The 20,527-nt window shown below is 47.9% G+C and overlaps 1 protein-coding gene across 1 annotated transcript in view; it reads right to left on the reverse strand.

Moving 5' to 3' along the window:
• Positions 1-20,527, reverse strand: part of SEC23IP (SEC23 interacting protein) — a 196,705-nt gene that overhangs the window by 117,021 nt on the left and 59,157 nt on the right. Inside the window, exons 8-9 of the mRNA XM_075348129.1 lie at positions 18,217-18,358; positions 17,691-17,899 (exon numbers count right to left, since the gene is read on the reverse strand). Of these exons, the coding sequence (XP_075204244.1) occupies positions 17,691-17,899; positions 18,217-18,358 (351 nt within the window). The remainder of the gene's footprint in view (positions 1-17,690; positions 17,900-18,216; positions 18,359-20,527) is intronic.

The following is a 20,527-nucleotide window of genomic DNA, read 5'->3' on the forward strand; positions in this document are numbered from 1 at the left end:
CGATGTCCTGCTGGGCAGGACGCATCGCTGTGTTTGATACTGTGTGACAGGGTCACAGTGACTGCTGAGATCGTTATACAGGTGGCTACTGCGACCTGTATTGTTCCTACATCGCTGGTAAGATCTGACTGTGTGACATCTCACCTGCGACCTCCTAGCGACTTACCTGCGATCCCGATCAGGTCGCATCGTTTTCGGCATCGCTGGTAAGTCGGTGTGTGACTGGGCCTTTAGTCTCCTGGAGGAGGTAGAACACGTTGATTCTGTTTAGATCTGTTTACACAGGAAGACTAAAGCAAATGTGCACTTAGCGATCTAGACTTGATCATTCAGCGTGCATAGGCTACCAAGGTTTTCAGCATTGTGGGTCCTGTGTATACAGGACAATGCCCAGTCTAGATCGATGATCGTTTATGCCATACAAAGGATCATTTCACTTGATGAACTTGCGGTTTCCTCATTCATTGGGTGATTGGTAGCTTGCTTACATTGCAGGATAATAGTGAAATAAGCGTTTTTAATGATGCTTATTTACGATTATCGGGCAATGTAAATGCCCCTTTGGTCCTACAGACATGTACCCAATCTAAATCAACTTGGATGTTTGCAATGTGGTCAATTTAACTGAAATTGACCTATCTAAGCAGTGTATTGGTGCGTTATCAAAGGGTCTTAAATTTTGTATGACTAAAAGGTTTAGTGAATCCCAATTTGAAATAGAGTTGCAGAAGGCATTTAGAAGAATTGATCTATATGATATTTATAAAGGGAAAGGGTAGAATAGATCCATTCAAATTCTTTTAATGGGAATTAGTCAGCAGAATCGTCTCTCCTATGCCATTTACATGGGTATGCAGGTCATGGAAAGTTGAATAAAATGATACTTTGATATCTGCAATTTGAGGTCATATTCAAAAGAAATCCAAACTTTTCTTATTATGTAAAGGAGCTGTTAAGATCTTTGAGGTGGACATAGATCTTACTGAGACTGCGCCTCTAGAGTTTATTATAAATGAAAGAGTATTACCAAAGTGAGCCATGTAGATCAGGAGAGCAGAATGTCAGACATTATATTTCTCATACTGGTAACGCTCGTTTACAATAGGCTCTCGAGTCAAATTATCAGGGAGATCTATGTCCAGCTGTTACGTCAGCACCAGAGTCCGCTCCATCAACTTCTACTCCGATCGCCAGGCGACGCCGTGTTCCTGCCGTGGATAGTGCTGGTGATGGGAGAGGGGTCGATGCCAGCGGCGCCGGTGGGCGCAGGCTCCGCTCATCCACTGCTCTGGGTTTCCTGGGGATCTGCAATGCCACTGGCTGACTATAGGTGGCGTGTGTATTCCAGCTGAAGTACCATCATTCAGCTACAGCCTATGGGAGGACACCACACCCTTTTTAATGCCCCTCCTGTCTGCTGACCTCTGCCAGAGATAGTTCTGAAAATTCTGGCTCCTGTTCCGTGATTCCTGTGTGCTGATTACCGCTTGTTTTCTGACTACCCTCCTGCTGCTGTTTTTGTACCTCGCTGCCTGATCCACATTTGACCTCTGCTTGTTTCTGATTAGGTCCTTGCCTGCCGATTCTGTCCCTGTTCTGCAATTCCTGGTTTGACCCTGCCTGACGTCTACTCTCTCAGATTGCAACCTTCCACAGGTAGTGATCACCTTGGGCCCTGTGTAATTCCAAATCCCTGTATAGGGGTTAAAGGGTTTCAGGGTTCTGGGGGTCCTGCTTGGTGAGTGGCTTCCCTCTGTCTTTAAAGACTGCATGGACAGGGCTCATCCAACTGAAAGCTCATACTACTTGCCCAAGGCCCAAAAACTACTAATACAGCACAGGGTGAGAGACCACATATTGGTTAGACTTTTTTGGGTCAACAACATTCAAAAGCATATTGTACATTCCCAGAAAGAACACAAGATGGTGCAAGAGACAGTCTAACCCTTCCACTGCTTTGTCAGAGACTAGAATCTTTGAGAATTCAGGGCTTATAGGGCCAACTATTCTAGCCAGCAGCAGACAACTTTTGGTGTGCACCCTCTGAGAATAGATAGCTGCAAGTTTAGGAAGCTGACCAAATACAGCAAGGTATGTAACCAGGTTACCGGGTTCTCTAAGCGAATTTGTGGACTCAGTGTTGGGCAGTGAAGCAGTTCTGTAATCCTGCAGCCGGAACCATGGATGCTAAGCTAATGTACTGTAGAATAATGATAGTGACAGAAGCAAGGCCCATTTTATATCACTCAGTTCCCATTTCAGAATATTATACCTTACATGATTGGTAAGAAATGGTTGTTCCGTCATTGGTCACTAGTTCAATCCAACTGCATAAATTGTCAGCTGAATAATGTAGTCAAAGGGGGCTGAGGCAATCTGCACTTAGCAAGCAATTCACACGTAAGCAGACAAAAGGGCTCCGGTCGGACTGACATTAAACAATGGCTAATTTCTCTTGATTTACTGAATAAAGGAATAATATGTCTCGCCTAATTAAGGACAATTCACAGCAGAAACAGCTCCCACCCCCACACAAGTGGATACAGAGTTCTCATACTGTCCATGACGACCACTTAGAAGGGTTGATCCTACTGAGAGATTCCCTTTAACCTGCTGGCTCTTACTAAAACCTGGATCCAGCTGGCAGACTCCATCGCTGCTGCTGCTTTCGTATGTTAGCCTACATTTTACTCATACCCGAGATCTGAGAAAAGACAAGCTGGAGTTGATTGTCTGTGTCTTTCTTCTAAATGTGCTATTCAAGTCATCCATTCAGTAACCTCACTTGTGTTCACTTTTTAAAGGTCCACACTCTGAGTGGCGGTTGTATATCACCCTCTGTTACAACGCCCCCATTTACTAGACTATTTCACAATGTGGATTCCACACTTTCTATCCTGTGACATTCCCACTCTCTTTATAGGGGAATTTAACATCCCAATTAATTATTTGCTCTTCCAATCAGCCGTTCATCTTCTGTCTCTAACATCATCTCTCGGCCTTTCACGTTTACGAACTCCTACATGAAGACGAGAACATACTGGACCTGGTCTTCTGCTGCCTCTGCGCAGTGTAAGGTTTTATTCCGACCTCTCCCACTCACTAACCACAACCACAACCAGGATTTTGTAATTAGTGGTCCAAAGTAATATAAGTTGACAAACAATGTTTTATTGTTGTATGTTCCAATTCCAAAGAAGAATCAGAATAAACATGTGCAGCAATAAAGGCACTAGATTAATACTTGGTTGCACACCCTTTGGCATTGATGACTGCCTCGTTTCTTGTAGCCATCTATAAGCTTTTTGCACTTCTCCACTGGTATTTTCTCCCACTCTTTCTTTTCAGTTTCTTCAAGCTCTTGATTGTTTGCAGGTTTCTTTTTCAAAATGGCAGATTTCAGCTTACCCCTGTCAGGTCTGGCAGGGATAATCCTTATCGTGCCTCTGCACCCAGGCGAGTCCTTCGCAATCCTGGGCATGCTCCAGCTCTCCGTTGGTCACCCATCGCCCCTCACTTGCCATGAGGGGCGGGGTGTCGCCTCCAGGGGCCAAAGCTAGTGCAGATGTTCGCTCTGGTCATGTTTTGCACTGTAAGAGACTCACTTCAGGTTGTGGCATTGCTGGGAGGCGAGGTGCCATCACTCCCAGTGATCATGTGGTGCAGGGATCCCGGGACGCCGGGTCCTCTAGTGTCAGCTGTTTCCAGGGAATATGTAATGCTATGTCTTCTGGATCAGCAAGGTGATGGGCGGTTCCTCCTTCCAGTCAATATTCCTCTCCCCCTCCTTTTCCACTCTGGTTTGAGGGTGGAGACTGATTTGCCTCAGCAGTGTCAGCTGACCCAGGAGAGGGATATTTACACCCACAACACCCTCTGCTCAGTGCTGACCCAGGAGAGGGATATTTACACCCGCCACACCCTCTGCTCAGTGCTGACTCAGGAGAGGGATATTTACACCCGCCACACCCTCTGCTCAGTGCTGACCCAGGAGAGGGATATTTACACCCATCACACCCACTGTTCAGTGCTGACCCATCTCCTCTGGTCAGTGGATTATATTCAGTTGTGCCTTGGTAGGAAGGTTCGTAGTTTGTGTTGCTGCTGGTTTGCTCTCTGCTCTTTTGGTTTTGTCCCTCACCTCCCCTTATACATGTATAGCGGTTACTACTTTTCTTGCTTGCGTTGGTGCTTTTGATCTGACTGTGGCCTATGTGCCCGGACACCAGGCACCCCGCTATTGTCACCTGGGTAGGGCTCTGCTAAAGTTCTCATTTCCAGGAACGGAAGACAGATGAAAAAGTACCCCGGCCCTTAAGGGTCTACAGTGGCGTGACAGGTAGCGCAAGTGTGCCTGGCATAATGCATTTGCTGACCTGCAGTGTGATCATCCCATCACTACCAGTGCATTACAACCCCAAGGATTTTCAAGGGAATTGAGGTCAGGACTCTGACCTCAATCCCTAATGCCGGCCATCGTAAAACAGTCCATTTTTTTCTTTTTCAACCATTCCTGTGTACTTTTGGATCTGTGGTTTGGGTCATTGTCTTGCTAGAGGACCCATGATCTTTGACTCAAGCCAAGTTTTCTTACACTGGGTAGGACATTTCACACTAAAATCTCTTGATAATTCATGAGTCCAGTGGTACAATCAAGGCCTCCAGTACCAGGTGCAGCAAAGGAACTACACAGTATTATGGATACTCCACCATACTTAACGGTTGGTAGGGTGTTATTTTCCTTATAAGCTTCATTGCACCGTTTGTAAACAAACTTTGCTTTGCCAAAAAGGTCTATTTTAGTTTCATCTGTCCACAGAACATTTTCCCAGGATTGTGGTTTGTCAAGGTACTGTTTGGCAGATATCAGTCGTTCCTTTTTATGGCTTTTCTTCAGCAATGGTTTCTTCTTTGGCATTCACCTATAAAGCTCTGCTTGGTTTAGTGTGCGGCGTAGGGCACTTGGTGAAACTATGACCCCAGACTGTTCCAGGATGGCCTTCAGATGTTTAACGTGGTGTTTTTTTCCACCATTCGCACCGACCTTCAAAGACATCTCATCAATTTTCCTCCCCCCCCCCCCCACCCATATACAGGAGGTTTTTTACGGTTCAATGCTTGGCAAACGTCTTAACATTGCGCACTGTTGAAACTGGGATACGATATAAAGGTATTTTTGTGAAGGTGATCTGAGCTGAAGTATGTTTGTTTAAACGTAATAAGAATATCTGTGTATGTAAATAATCAAAATGTAGATGTAGTTGTATAATAATCTGTCTGTCAATGTAGCAATTGCACAGATCTATAATACTCCCTGTTCAAAGCTGTATAGTCATGATGGAGTTAACCAAAGATATTGAAGCCAGAATGTGAGAATGTGAAGCTGCAAAGTTTTATCAGTAGCTTTCACACAGAAAGAATGTACAGAAACAAACTGCGCTGTGAGAAATTAAGGAGTAAAAGTACTCCCTGTCTAGCTTCAAGGTTATTCATGCATATTGTATAATTGGTTCTATCTAATACACAGGTCAGATGGTGATGCTGGCTCAAGGAGAACAGGTCTGTGTTCATTGTCTGATACATTAATATGGGCACTGGTATACAGCTAATACAGCACAGTCTCTGGATATCCCAAACGAAGACTCCATTAGCAGTCTTCGCCAAAAATCTCTACCTTGAAAGTTGGCGCCCAACGTGGGGCTCCTTTCATGGATGCATTACCGACCTGGAAATACCGATGCTTTGGACGTTGCGGACTGAGATCTCCCTCTCTTCCAAGTAGACTGATCATCTCCATCCCGGTAAGTGTTATATACTGTGTATTCACTACCGTTGTGGTTGGTTTGGAGAGGAGGGAGTGACGGGCTGTGTGTCCGAATCGGTGTTAAAGAAGGGAATTTTGTTACTTACCGTAAATTCCTTATCTTCTAGCTCCAATTGGGAGACCCAGACGATTGGGTGTATAGCTACTGCCTCCGGAGGCCACACAAAGCATTACACTAAAAAGTGTAAGGCCCCTCCCCTTCTGGCTATACACCCCCCGTGGGATCACGGGCTGCTCAGTTTTAGTGCTAAAGCAAGAAGGAGGAAAGCCAATAACTGGTTTAAACAAATTCAATCCGAAGTAACATCGGAGAACTGAAACCGTTCAACATGAACAACATGTGTACCCGAAAAAACCAAAAATCCCGAAGGAAACAGGGCGGGTGCTGGGTCTCCCAATTGGAGCTAGAAGAAAAGGAATTTACGGTAAGTAACAAAATTCCCTTCTTCTTCGGCGCTCCATTGGGAGACCCAGACGATTGGGACGTCCAAAAGCAGTCCCTGGGTGGGTAAAATAATACCTCAAGTTAGAGCTGCAAAACAGCCCTCCCCTACGAGGAGGCAACTGCCGCCTGCAGGACTCTTCTACCTAGGCTGGCGTCCGCCGAAGCGTAGGTATGCACCTGATAATGTTTGGTGAAAGTGTGCAGGCTCGACCAGGTAGCCGCCTGGCACACTTGTTGAGCCGTAGCCTGGTGTCGTAATGCCCAGGACGCACCCACGGCTCTGGTAGAATGGGCCTTCAGCCCTGATGGAACCAAAAGCCCAGCAGAACGGTAGGCTTCAATAATTGGTTCCTTGATCCATCGAGCCAGGGTGGATTTGGAAGCCTGCGACCCTTTGCGCTTACCAGCGACAAGGACAAAGAGTGCATCCGAGCGGCGCAGGGGCGCCGTGCGGGAGATGTAGATTCTGAGTGCTCTCACCAGATCTAACAAATGCAAATCCTTCTCATACCGATGAACTGGATGAGGACAAAAGGAAGGTAAGGAGATATCCTGATTGAGATGAAAAGAGGATACCACCTTAGGGAGAAATTCCTGAATCGGGCGCAGCACTACCTTGTCCTGGTGAAACACCAGGAAGGGAGCTTTGGATGACAGCGCTGCTAGCTCAGACACTCTCCGAAGAGACGTGACCGCTACCAGAAATGCCACTTTCTGTGAGAGTCGAGAAAGTGACACCTCCTTCAGAGGCTCGAAGGGCGACTTCTGGAGAGCAACCAGTACCCTGTTCAGATCCCATGGATCTAACGGCCGTTTGTACGGAGGGACGATGTGACAAACCCCCTGCAGGAACGTGCGTACCTGAGGAAGTCGTGCTAGACGCTTCTGAAAAAATACTGATAGCGCTGAGACTTGTCCTTTAAGGGAGCCGAGCGCTAAGCCTTTTTCCAAACCAGATTGCAGGAAGGAAAGAAAAGTAGGCATGCAAATGGCCAGGGGGACACTCCCTGTGCAGAGCACCAGGATAAGAAAATCTTCCACGTTCTGTGATAGATCTTAGCAGACGTGGGCTTCCTAGCCTGTCTCATGGTGGCCACGACCCCTTGAGATAATCCTGAAGACGCTAGGATCCAGGACTCAATGGCCACACAGTCAGGTTCAGGGCCGCAGAATTCAGATGGAAAAACGGCCCTTGTGACAGTAAGTCTGGCCGGTCTGGTAGCGCCCACGGTTGGCCGACCGTGAGATGCCACAGATCCGGGTACCACGATCTCCTCGGCCAGTCTGGGGCGACGAGTAAGACGCGGCGGCAATCGGACCTGATCTTGCGTAGCACTCTGGGCAAGAGTGCCAGAGGGGGAAACACATAGGGAAGCTGGAACTGCGACCAATCTTGCACCAAGGCGTCTGCCGCCAGAGCTCTTTGATCGCGAGACCTCGCCATGAAGGTCGGGACCTTGTTGTTGTGCCGAGACGCCATTAGGTCGACGTCCGGCACTCCCCAGCGGCGGCAGATTTCCTGAAACACGTCCGGGTGAAGGGACCATTCCCCTGCGTCCATGCCCTGGCGACTGAGGAAGTCTGCTTCCCAGTTTTCTACGCCGGGGATGTGAACTGCGGATATGGTGGAGGCCGTGGCTTCCACCCACATCAGAATCCGCCGGACTTCCTGGAAGGCTTGCCGACTGCGTGTCCCACCTTGGTGGTTGATGTATGCCACCGCTGTGGAGTTGTCCGACTGAATTCGGATCTGCTTCCCTTCCAGCCAGTGCTGGAAGGTTTGTAGGGCAAGATACACTGCCCTGATTTCCAGAACATTGATCTGAAGGGTGGACTCCTGCTGAGTCCACGTACCTTGAGCCCTGTGGTGGAGAAAAACTGCTCCCCACCCTGACAGGCTCGCGTCTGTCGTGACCACCGCCCAGGATGGGGGTAGGAAGGACCTTCCTTGTGATAATGAGGTGGGAAGAAGCCACCACTGAAGAGAGTCCTTGGCCGTCTGGGAAAGGGAGACTTTCCTGTCCAAGGACGTCGACTTCCTGTCCCATTGGCGGAGAATGTCCCATTGAAGTGGGCGCAGATGAAACTGCGCAAACGGAACTGCCTCCATTGCTGCCACCATCTTCCCTAGGAAGTGCATGAGGCGTCTTAAGGGGTGCGACTGGCCTTGAAGGAGAGACTGCACCCCTGTCTGTAGTGACCGCTGCTTGTCCAGCGGAAGCTTCACTACCGCTGAGAGAGTATGAAACTCCATGCCAAGATATGTTAGTGATTGGGTCGGTGACAGGTTTGACTTTGAAAAGTTGATGATCCACCCGAAGGTCTGGAGAGTCTCCAGCGCAACGTTCAGGCTGTGTTGGCATGCTCCTTGAGAGGGTGCCTTGACAAGTAGATCGTCCAAGTAAGGGATCACCGAGTGTCCCTGAGAGTGCAAGACTGCTACCACTGCTGCCATGACCTTGGTGAAAACCCGTGGGGCTGTCGCCAGACCAAATGGCAGGGCTACGAACTGAAGATGGTCATCCCCTATCACGAAGCGTAGAAAACGCTGGTGCTCTGGAGCAATCGGCACGTGGAGATAAGCATCTTTGATGTCTATTGATGCTAGAAAATCTCCTTGAGACATCGAGGAAATGACGGAGCGGAGGGATTCCATCCGGAACCGCCTGATTTTCACGTGCTTGTTGAGCAGTTTTAGGTCCAGAACAGGACGGAAAGAGCCGTCCTTTTTTGGTACCACAAACAGATTGGAGTAAAAACCTTGACCTTGTTCCTGAGGAGGAACAGGGATCACCACTCCTTCTGCCCTTAGGGAGCACACCGCCTGCAGAAGAGCATCGGCTCGGTCGGGAGGTGGGGAAGTTCTGAAGAATCGAGGCGGAGGACGAGAACTGAACTCTATCCTGTACCCGTGAGACAAAACGTCTCTCACCCACCGGTCCTTGACCTGTGACAGCCAAATGTCGCCAAAGCGGGAGAGCCTGCCACCGACCGAGGATGCGGAGAGAGGAGGCTGAAAGTCATGAGGCAGCCGCCTTGGAAGCGGTTCCTCCGGCTGCTTTCTTTGGGCGTGAGTGAGCCCGCCAGGAATCTGAACTCCTCTGCTCTTTCTGAGTCCTTTTGGACGAGGAGAATTGGGCCCTGCCCGAGCCTCGAAAGGACCGAAACCTCGACTGTCCCCTCCTCTGTTGGGGTTTGCTTGATCTGGGCTGGGGTAAGGAAGAGTCCTTACCCTTGGACTGTTTAATGATTTCAGCCAATTGCTCACCAAACAGTCTGTCTCCAGATAATGGCAAACTGGTTAAGCATTTTTTGGACGCAGAATCTGCTTTCCATTCTTTCAACCACAAGGCTCTGCGTAAAACGACAGAGTTGGCAGACGCCATAGATGTACGGCTCGTAGAGTCCAGGACAGCATTGATAGCGTAAGTCGCAAACGCAGACATTTGCGAGGTTAAGGACGCCACCTGCGGCACTGATGGACGTATGACAGAGTCCACCTGCGCCAGACCAGCTGAAATAGCTTGGAGTGCCCACACGGCTGCGAATGCTGGAGCAAACGACGCGCCAATAGCTTCATAGACAGATTTCAACCAAAGGTCCATCTGCCTGTCAGTGGCATCTTTAAGTGAAGCCCCATCTTCCACTGCAACTATGGACCTAGCCGCAAGCCTGGAGATTGGGGGGTCCACCTTTGGACACTGGGTCCAGCGTTTGACCACGTCAGGGGGAAAAGGATAACGTGTATCCTTAAGACGCTTGGAAAAACGCTTATCTGGATAAGCATGATGTTTCTGGACTGCTTCTCTGAAGTCAGAGTGGTCTAGAAAAGTACTCAATTTACGCTTGGGATATCTGAAATGGAATTTCTCTTGCTGTGCAGCTGCCTCCTCCGCTGGAGGGGCTGGGGGAGAAATATCCAACAGTCTATTGATGGCCGCTATAAGGTCATTCACCATGGCGTCACCATCAGGAGTATCCAGATTGAGAGCGGTCTCAGGATTAGACTCCTGATCATCTACCTCTGTCTCATCATACAGAGAATCCTCTCGCTGAGACCCTGACCAGCGTGATGACGCCGAGGGTCTCTCCCAGCGAGCTCGCTTAGGCTGCCTGGGACTGTCGTCCGAGTCAGAGCCTTCAGCCTGTGATGCGTGGGACCCCCTTGGAGCACGGATTAGTTCCAACTGAGGGGGACCGGGGAACAGTGAATCAACAGTGCCCATGGTCTGAGCGACCGGCCTGTACTGCAAAGATTCTAGAATTTTTGTCATAGTCAGACATTTTATCAGCAAAAACTGCAAACTCTGTCCCCGTCACCGGGGCAGGATTCACAGGCATCTCTGCCTGGGCCACTACTAGCATAGACTCCGGCTGACGAAGTGGCACAGGGACCGAACATTGCACACAATGGGGGTCAGAGGAACCTGCCGGTAGATCAGCCCCACATGCGGTACAAGCAGCATATAAAGCCTGTGCCTTGGCACCCTTGCTTTTTGCGGATGACATGCTGTCGTCTCCTCAGAGCAATATAGGGTATAAAGCCAAGAAGCGACCGTACAGTGCAATATATATATAGGTACAGACAAAAGTACACTAAACAACACTGTGGCACTAGTGGGGTCAGCACCTAGGTGCTGCTTACCGCCCGCTTAAAAGCGGGTGTGTGGTCGCCAGAATCCCCTGTCTGGATCTCCCAGGGCTATGTCCGTTCTCCAGCTCAGACTGCATGCAGGAATGGCTGCCGGCGTCCTGTGAAGAGGGGCGGGCCGTGGGCGTGCTGCAGACAAAGAGCGGGAAACTGGCGTCCCACTGTGCCCAGTGAGAGGGCTGGAGTATGTAAATACGACTCCAGCCCTTCGGCGCTGATCATTATACAGCGTCTCGCCCCTTCCCTGACTGACAGGGTTGGGGGCGGGAACGAAACGGAACTAGGCCGCAAAAGCCGGGGACTAGATTTATAAGCGCTGCCGTCGTAAAAGCACGGTCAGCGCGAAGTCCCCGGCGCCCCACAAGTCACAGCCGCGCCGCAGCCTCTAGGGGCGGCCGGCGCGGTAGTTCCCCACAAATAAACTCACTGCAGCTAAGCTGCAGTGAGTATAGCCCAAGCGCGCAGCGCTACTGTCCCCGGCGCACTATCACACCCAGCAACGCTGGAGTGTGTCTGTGCCTGTCTGCACGGGGACACAGAGTACCTGAATGTTGCAGGGCCTTGTCCCTGACGGTACCCAGCTCCGTATCCAGCAGGTTCTCCGGGTCTGTGGATGGAGCCCGGCCTCAGAGCCTGGAGGCCGGTAAGATCCCACTTCACCAGAGCCCTTCAGGGGGATGGGGAAGGAAAACAGCATGTGGGCTCCAGCCTCCGTACCCGCAATGGGTACCTCAACCTTAACAAACACCGCCGACAAAAGTGGGGTGAGAAGGGAGCATGCTGGGGGCCCTAGTATGGGCCCTCTTTTCTTCCATCCGACATAGTCAGCAGCTACTGCTGACTAAACAGTGGAGCTATGCGTGGATGTCTGACCTCCTTCGCACAAAGCTTGAAAACTGAGCAGCCCGTGATCCCACGGGGGGTGTATAGCCAGAAGGGGAGGGGCCTTACACTTTTTAGTGTAATGCTTTGTGTGGCCTCCGGAGGCAGTAGCTATACACCCAATCGTCTGGGTCTCCCAATGGAGCGCCGAAGAAAAGGTACCTGATTGTGACTCGGGGTAGTGCCCGCTGGAGCTCAGAGTACGATCCCAGCCCTGGGGTGTGGATCGAGTGTCACACGGGATCCAGAGGACGGTTGTTAGGGCAGGAAAGACGGTGGTGGCTGGATATAGCTCGTTAGACTGACCCGGTCTGTAAGTAAAGACGCGGGGGGTTCCCGTGACCGAAGATAGCGAGTTAGGACGTTTAAATATTGGTACAGCTGACCAAGTCCGGAGGCCGGGACTTGTTTGTATGTGCATATGCATTCTTGTACGACCTCCTCCGTGACACGGAAGATTTTCACGTGACCGAAGATAGTGAGTTAGGACAATAAAAAACTATTGGTGCAGCTGATCAACTCCGGAGGGAATACATTTTGTACCCCTCCTCCGTGACACGGGACCCTTTTTACTATATAGCTGAGGAGTTGCCAGCTAGTATAGAGGTGTAGCCTTAATTTCCGGCCGGGCTCTAACGCACACCGCATAGTCATAAATTAGTGTAATCCAGACACCAAGATAGCAAAAATGTTTAAAACGGAGAAGACAAGGATGAGAAACCTGAGGATTCACAGAATGGAATTAGTAAGCATTCCTTAGGGAGGGGCACGTGCTGGAGACAGTTCAGCTGTGCATCATGCCCTGGAGATTTTCAGAGTATTACTTGTTGTTTGATGCTGAATTGTTTAAACAGAATAACGCAGATATTGCTATCAGATGGATATATTGAGGTCAAAGAAGAGGATGAGCGAGGAGATGTTATATTTTCCTATAGGTCACCCAAGTCTGAGGATGGTTTTAGGGGCACTCAGGAAGGTTGTTTTGTTCTACTTCGCAGCCTAATTCTGGACAAGCTCTGGAGTTATTCACAGATGCTGCAGTCACTAGACAGCATCCCTTAACCCTTTCCACACCCATACCCCTGGTCCTTCCCATACCTGCAATGCCGTCTCTCCCCTCACCGGCTAGTCTGGCGACACGCTCCCCAGTTACCAATCCCCTACCCTTGGATTCCCCTTTTTCCTCTAGGACACATAGTGAGCCTTACCCCGAACCTGACGAGGAACAGCCCTCATTTAAATATGTCCCTTTCAACCCCATCCAGTCAGCGGCATTAATCAACTGCCTGCCAGATCCCGAAATTAACCCTATGCGATTTTATAGGAAGATGCTACAGGTCCACCAGTTATATTCAGCTGCTCAGAAGGACCTAGTTAATCTCACCAAGATAAAAGCAGGAGACAGTTTTTGGCCCTTAATGGAGCCCCATCTCCCAATGCCCCCAGGCACTGATGACACCACTTTCCAAAGTGGACAACAGTATTGTACCGCTTTAAAAAGATGGGCTCAAGATCAATTGGTGTATATAGACACGCTGGTGCAGCCCCCACCACAGCCCATGCCCTAACAGGGTCCAAACCACGTACACGTAGCTCCCAATCAACAAAACCAGCAGAGCCAGCAACAGAATTGTTGGCGTTGTGGTCAGCCCGGTCACTATCAAAGAAAGTGTCACACCCCCAAATCTGTTTGGCCAGGTACCCTCGAAACCGTAACCAAAACTTGCAGCACACAAAACCACAATAAAGGTGTTCCCTGTAGATTCAGTAATGATCTACCTGAAGCCTGGTGTGCCTTTTCCCAGAGTATCACAGTATCCCTTTAATTCAGCCCCAGGAGATCTCCCAAGATACTGTCCACAGTCCGGGCTGAACCCACGAATCTGCCCCAACCTTCCCTAATGACACAAAGGGGAGCCCCGGACTGCTTGCCCTCTTGCTGCAGTGATTTCCAGTCCCAAGCCACTCGTTCTAATGATGCCTTTCAGGATAAATGTCTGTAGTAAAAGTTATTTACTGTGATTGTAATGAAAGTTCTGCCCATGGCCCCTCTTGTATCTATCTTTCCTATCAGCCATTCTAACATCACGCACCCTGAAGGAGAGGTGGGGGCCATAAACCCGCAGGGATGTGTGGGAGCGTGTACAGTGAGCTGCTGCTTATTACAAGTTGTAGAAAGAAGGAAAAAGAAAAAAAAGAGAGAAAAAAAACAAACAAAAAAAAAATACTAACAAGTGCTTTTTCCGGCTGGTGGAGTAGATTTTGTTTAATCCTTAGAGTTCAAAATTTCATAGGAGATTATTAATGGTATTCTGCTAATACCTAAATTATTAAATTAATTTTGCAGGGAAAAAGTATTTTTCTTAAAATATACAAATTAGGTTTTTTTGTTTTTATGGTTATGTTTTTGTTTTGTATTATTTTTGCATACAAACTGCCAATATTGATTACTTTCCTTTCTTTTGATACAGAATATCTATGAACAGTGTTGTAAGGTTTCAAAATTCCCCAGTAAAGTATAGGTTATATTTATCGGTTGTTTAATTATATTGCCTGCTGTTATAAATCTATAAATTTTGCCAAAGTAGTATATAAAAACAAAACATAAAAAGGGGGGAAAAGTATTATATTTTTCCAGCAGTAAAAGGCACAGCAGACATATTGGATAGGCTTTAAAGCTGGCCTTTCTTTTGCAACAGTCATGTCAGGTTTATTGGACTACTTACTATGAAACATGTCGGTTATAAAAATGATTAATGCATATTTCTTTTAGTTTTTGTTTTTATAGATTAAACCAGATAGTGGTCGATTCTGCACTGGATATGCTACGGTTTACACAACATGAGGTAGTCTAAATTTAGGCCACTCCCTCCCCTCCTATCGGTACAGGAGGAAGTGACGTAAGTGCCTCTCTAAATGGGTGGAGCAGAGGTAGGTAAGATAGTCAAAATGTATGTAGGATGTAGATCTTTCCTGTTGTCAAATGAGCTAGGTATGCCGAAAAGAAAGTCTAGATCTGAGCTGATGGAATCGGATGGAGATCCCCGCACAGGTACAGCTGACCAAGAAGCAGTGAACGGGCCTAGAGTTGAGGAGTCCTTTACCATGCCTAAAGACCATGCCTCGGTGACACTGGTCACGTAAGTGACTTCTGTCACTCCTTGTGTTCTTAAATCCCTACAGGAACAAGCGAATCAACAGGAAGTGGAGTGCGAGACGCAGGGACCCAGCTGACTGAGGAAGGTCTGTGGATAAAGGGCGGTAAGCTTTCTCTGCCATGAGATCTCTTCTTAATGATGGCCCAAGTAAAATGGACTAAAATCTGTGAAAGTTGGATATCAGTGTGCGCTTTGGTGACACCAGGTAGGCAAACTCACCCGGTCTTGTGAAACACGTTCTGAAGACAATGAGGAAAAACTGTAAAGAGTCTGTAGAAACACCCTGCACCTGCTCTACCCATTCTTGGAGACTGTAAACTGATTATAGATGTATATCATGAGCACGTTGTATGCAAGTCTGTGCGTGTTGTGTAGATTTTTCTCCAGGTCTGGTCAGAGGTTTTCCAGTGCAGAAAACGACGTCATTGCTGAAAATCCATATAATGCAAGTGGTATGTAAAAAAAAAACAAAAAACAAACTAATAAGTTGTAAACCAATGTGTTTTGTTTCTCTTTAGTGATAAACAGGTTTCAATGTAAAATGTTTTTTTGGTCTAGCGCAAAGCACGTATAATTTTCATATAATTGACTAATTAAAGAAATAAACAAGTGTATTTTCTAATTTCAGATCCTAAATCAGAGTTAGTAGTATATGGTTTTCAGTCAGGAGACGGATTAATCCTAAAAGGACACACAGAAATTTCGATAAAGCTCAACGGCAAAACCGCATGGATTCACGCCCCGCATTGCAGAAGGGTCGATCCATCGGAGCTGCACTGAGCGTCCTGCTCATATTTATCCTTTACAAAAAGACCTGTACAGTCCCAAACCATCATTGCCGAAACAGTTAGAAAAGAGGACTTAGAGAGCCTTGAGGCATGGGAAAGTCCAACTACAAAGGGTGAGGACTCGCCTAGGAGTCCTTGGTCTCAAACCGGTGAAGAAACCCCTTTCCCCTCTCCACCCATGCCTCAACGTTCAGTCAGGCAGGATTTCTCAACAGATCTTTCTTACTCTTTTCCTAAGGGAACACGGTACCCTTAGTATTTGGAAATGGCAGAAGTGAGTCAAGGGGGGACTGTTGAGGGTACAAATTGAGTAATCTAAAATACTTAATTCAGCCATTTCATAGACCCAAAAATGTTGTTTGGTTAACGTAATTAACCATTTACAAATGTTTTTGTCTCCTACTAACTCATATGAATATATTCAGTGATTTTCCTTAATATAAAATACTAGCTGTGGATTCTTTAATTTCGGGAGAAGTTTTGGAAGAGCCTATCCCATCAGGCTGATGTCTCTCTGGCCTAGTCTGCTGAGCACTGGCAGCGACACGCGAGTTAACGTCACATCTCAGAAACCAATGGACCTGAAATAACTGAAGCAGAAAGCGGCTGCTATTCTACCCATTATCCCAGAAGTTTTTCCAAGTCTGGACCACAAACTGTATACATGAAGCCTCATCATCATCATCATCATCATCTTTCCAGAAGACCCTAAAGCCCCCGTCACACATAAGATCGCTAGCGAGAGCGCTGAAACGTCACAGGTTTTGTGACGCATCAGCAACCTCGCCAGCGATATCGCTCTGTGTGACAAGCAGCAGCAAGTGGGCCCCTGCTGCGAGGTCGCGGATCGTGACAAAACGATCAGGACCATTTTTGCTTGTTGGTCTACCGCTGTGCAGCACGCATCGGCGTGTTTGACGGCGGGCGGGAGACCAACGAGCGCTGATTCTGAGTGTGCAGGGAGACATCATTGCACGGGTCGCTGGTGGCTGGTCACTGTGGAGATCTGCCTGATTGACAGCTCAATAGCGACCATGTAGCTACATTCCAGCGATCCCTGCCAGGTCGGATCGCTGGTGGGATCGCTGGTACGTCGCTATGTGTAACAGGACCATAAGAGGACTGGAGAGGTAGGAAAATCGCTGAAGTGGAAAAAAAACAGAGCTCAAATGGAATAGGAAGACCATGGGGTAGATGCCTGGATGTATATCTGACTCCCAAGTCGCTGCTGGGAACAATGTTGTCAGAGTATTACTCCACTTTTACGGACTGACAACAAAAGATATAATACTGAAGATAAAAAGGATTTTACAGGGAAAAAGTTAGGAGACATTCTTTCCTATATAAAATGACTTGTATATAAGGCAAAATTAAAAAGAGGGGAAAAAAAAACCTGCCTCCTCCACCCCTTAATAGCCGGGCAATCTCTCACCATATTTCCCTGTCGCCTATGACTACACCAGATAAATAGTAGAGGGAGAAATAAAACTCCACCCGCCAAGAGACACTGGTAAATATAATAGGGAGCCTGTCCCCAATTTTTTGCCCTATAAGCTGCGGCCACCACCAGTGGGCTCTTATATACAGCATTAGCTTCTGAGCTTCTCCATGCTGTGGTATATAAAAGGACCGAGTTTCGCCATGTTGTGGTATACAGAGGGCCGAGCTCCTCCATGCTGTGGTATATAGAGGACCGAGCTCCTCCATGCCGTGGTATATAGAGGGCCGAGCCCCCCCATGCTGTGGTATATACAGCGCTCTTACAGTGCGGTATACAGAGTATGCAGCGGTTGTTATAAGACAGGTTGTTCCCACAATAGGCAGACATTGTAGTGTTCACCTATGATGCGTTTATGGCAGATTTTGTGCATTTCCATAATGGAAGTTTTCACTATAGAGGAGGATAGAATTGAAATGAATAGAAAGTAGCGAGGGACCATACCTAAACTGTGGCCAGCCACGGACACTCCGCCTGTGAAGTCTGGGTTACGGTTCATGAAGAGCTCGTACAGCCGGTTCACCTCCAGAATGACTTTGTCCACGATGGTCTGGCAGTAGGTGGGACTGTTGTAGAACAGGACATCCAGTAGTGTTTCGTTGGTGAAATGTCTCAGGCGTCCAATACTGGGCAGCGTAATCTTCTTGATGTGTCTGTATAGGAAGACTGAGTAAGCACATCATCTGAGAGGACAGGAGGGCAATCAGGAAAAACAGGCTACGAACTTCCCATCCCAGCAGTTACATGTAGTGCACCCTGGAGAAAAAGCAATTAAGTGTCCAGGTCTCAGCGGTGGCAATGACCCAACTGCAGAGACCTGTGAGGGGGCGATACTCTGTGCACACAGGAACACAATGGCGTGGTGACGTGGCTAAGGTCTTTAAACCTCTGTTTGTGTTCCACAGAGGTTAGGTCCACGGTGTGTTCACAAAAACACACGGTATGAGCAGAATGATGTAAAACTACTGACCTGTCCACTCCAGTGGCATCTCCATGGAGGGCACTGTGCCAATGGACTGGCAGGAACTCCACACGATGCACTTTACCCTCAACCAGACACTTTTTAAAGTGAGACTGCAGCAGTTTCAGAGAGACGGCTCTAAAGTCATCCACTGCCCAGAAAGAAAGAAAGAAGGACTGATTATACAAAATGCACTCCTCTCTACACTATGGCTAAAATGTCCCATCATCTCATAATCTTGGGGTCTGAGCACAGAATAAAGCAGCAGCACAGCCCAGTCACGGGTCCACCGAAACAGACGTAACCAGGAGCGAGGAGAGGCTGTTAAGGCCTTGCCCCATCATATAAGGGTGCCATTGTTCAGATCTGCGCCATCATGCAGATGAGGCTCCCTACAAACATACCCAATGTAACAATGTCTGCAGCTTCTAATGGATTATGGCATTTAACACCTTCAAATGTTGCAGCAACTCTAGGGTACAAAATGCCAGTTTTAGTAGATCGGGGCCCTTGTTTTACTGTTCGGAATTTTAACATCTGCACGGGAGCTTTCATGACTGACTTCAGGAGGCCAAGAGCCTGCCGTGACAAGGTTATGTCCACACAGCACCTTGTTACAGGGTACAAGTGCAGTACTCGGCACAGTTAGGCTGTGTGCACATCTCGCATTTTTATCCCATTTTTGAATGCTTTTTTTTAATGCAGATGTCACAAAAACTGAAGAGAATCCTGGTGTCAGCAAAGTTCATGAGAAGCCTGAAGTGTCATGCACACGTACGGTATTTTCTCCTTGCAGATTTAAATCTACAGCATGTCCATTCCAATGAATGGGAAAAATCTGCACCAAAAAAAAAAAAAAAAAAAACGCAAAAAAGGTGCGTTTATCCTGCCAAGAGATGCAGAAATGCTGCAAAAAATATCTGCATAAAATGCTATACGTGTGCACAAACTCTTAAGCGGGCTTAACATGCTACGATATCGCTAGCAATTGCTAGCGATATCGAGCGTGTAAGCACCCGCCCCCATCGTGTGTGCAATATCGTGTGATCGCTGCCGCAGCGAACATTATCGCTACAGCAGCGTCACACGCACTTACCTGGTCGGCGTCGTCGCTGTGACTGCCGAACAATCCCTCCCTCAAGGGGGAGGGACGTTCGGCATCACAGCGACGTCACCGCAACGTCACTAAGCGGCCGGCCAATCAAAGCGGAGGGGCGGAGATGAGCGGGACGTAACATCCCGCCCACCTCCTCCCTTCCGCATTGCGGCCGGCGGCAGGTAAGGAGACGTTCCTCGCTCCTGCGGTGTCATACACAGCGATGTGTGCTGCCGCAGGAACGAGGAACAACATCGATAACCAACCATTACCGATTTTTGGTTTTGGGACGACCGCTCCATGGTGAACGATTTTCACCATTTTTGAGGTCGCTTAAGGTCGCTGGTAAGTGTCACACGCTGCAATATCGTTAATGACGCCGGATGTGCGTCACTAACAACGTGACCCCGACGATAAAACATTAACGATGTCATAGCGTGTAAAGCCCCCTTTAGGGTTCACAGAGGGTGGTCCACACTGCAATACTAAGAAATACAGTACAGACCAAAAGTTTGGACGCACCTTCTCATTCAAAGAGTTTTCTTTATTTTCATGACTCTGAAAATTGTAGATTCACATTGAAGGCATCAAAACTATGAATTAACACGTGGAATGAAATACTTAACAGAAAAGTGTGAAACAACTGAAAATATGTCTGATATTCTAGGTTCTTCAAATTAGCCACCTTTTGCTTTGATTACTGCTTTGCACACTCTTGGCATTCTCTTGATGACCTTCAAGAAGTAGTCACCGGAAATGGTCTTCACTTCACAGGTGTGCCCTGTCAGGTTTAATAAGTGGGATTTCTTGCCTTATAAATGGGGTTGGGACCATCAGTTGTGTTGTGCAGAAGACTGGTGGATACACAGCTGATAGTCCTACTGAATAGACTGTTAGAATTTGTATTATGACAAGAAAAAAAGCAGCTAAGTAAAGAAAAACGAGTGACCATCATTACTTTAAGAAATGAAGGTCAGTCAGTCCGAAAAATTGGGAAAACTTTGAAAGTGTCCCCAAATGCAGTGGCAAAAACCATCAAACGCTACAAAGAAACTGGCTCACATGAGGACCGCACCAGTAAAGGAAGACCAAGAGTCACCTCTGCTGCGGAGGATAAGTTTATCCGAGTCACCAGCCTCAGAAATCGCAGGTTAACAGCAGCTCAGATTAGAGACCAGGTCAATGCCACACAGAGACACATCTCTAGAACAACTGTTAAGAGGA

This window comes from Anomaloglossus baeobatrachus, chromosome 5 (genome assembly GCF_048569485.1).
Source record: "Anomaloglossus baeobatrachus isolate aAnoBae1 chromosome 5, aAnoBae1.hap1, whole genome shotgun sequence".
In the NCBI taxonomy this organism is placed as follows: domain Eukaryota; kingdom Metazoa; phylum Chordata; class Amphibia; order Anura; family Aromobatidae; genus Anomaloglossus; species Anomaloglossus baeobatrachus.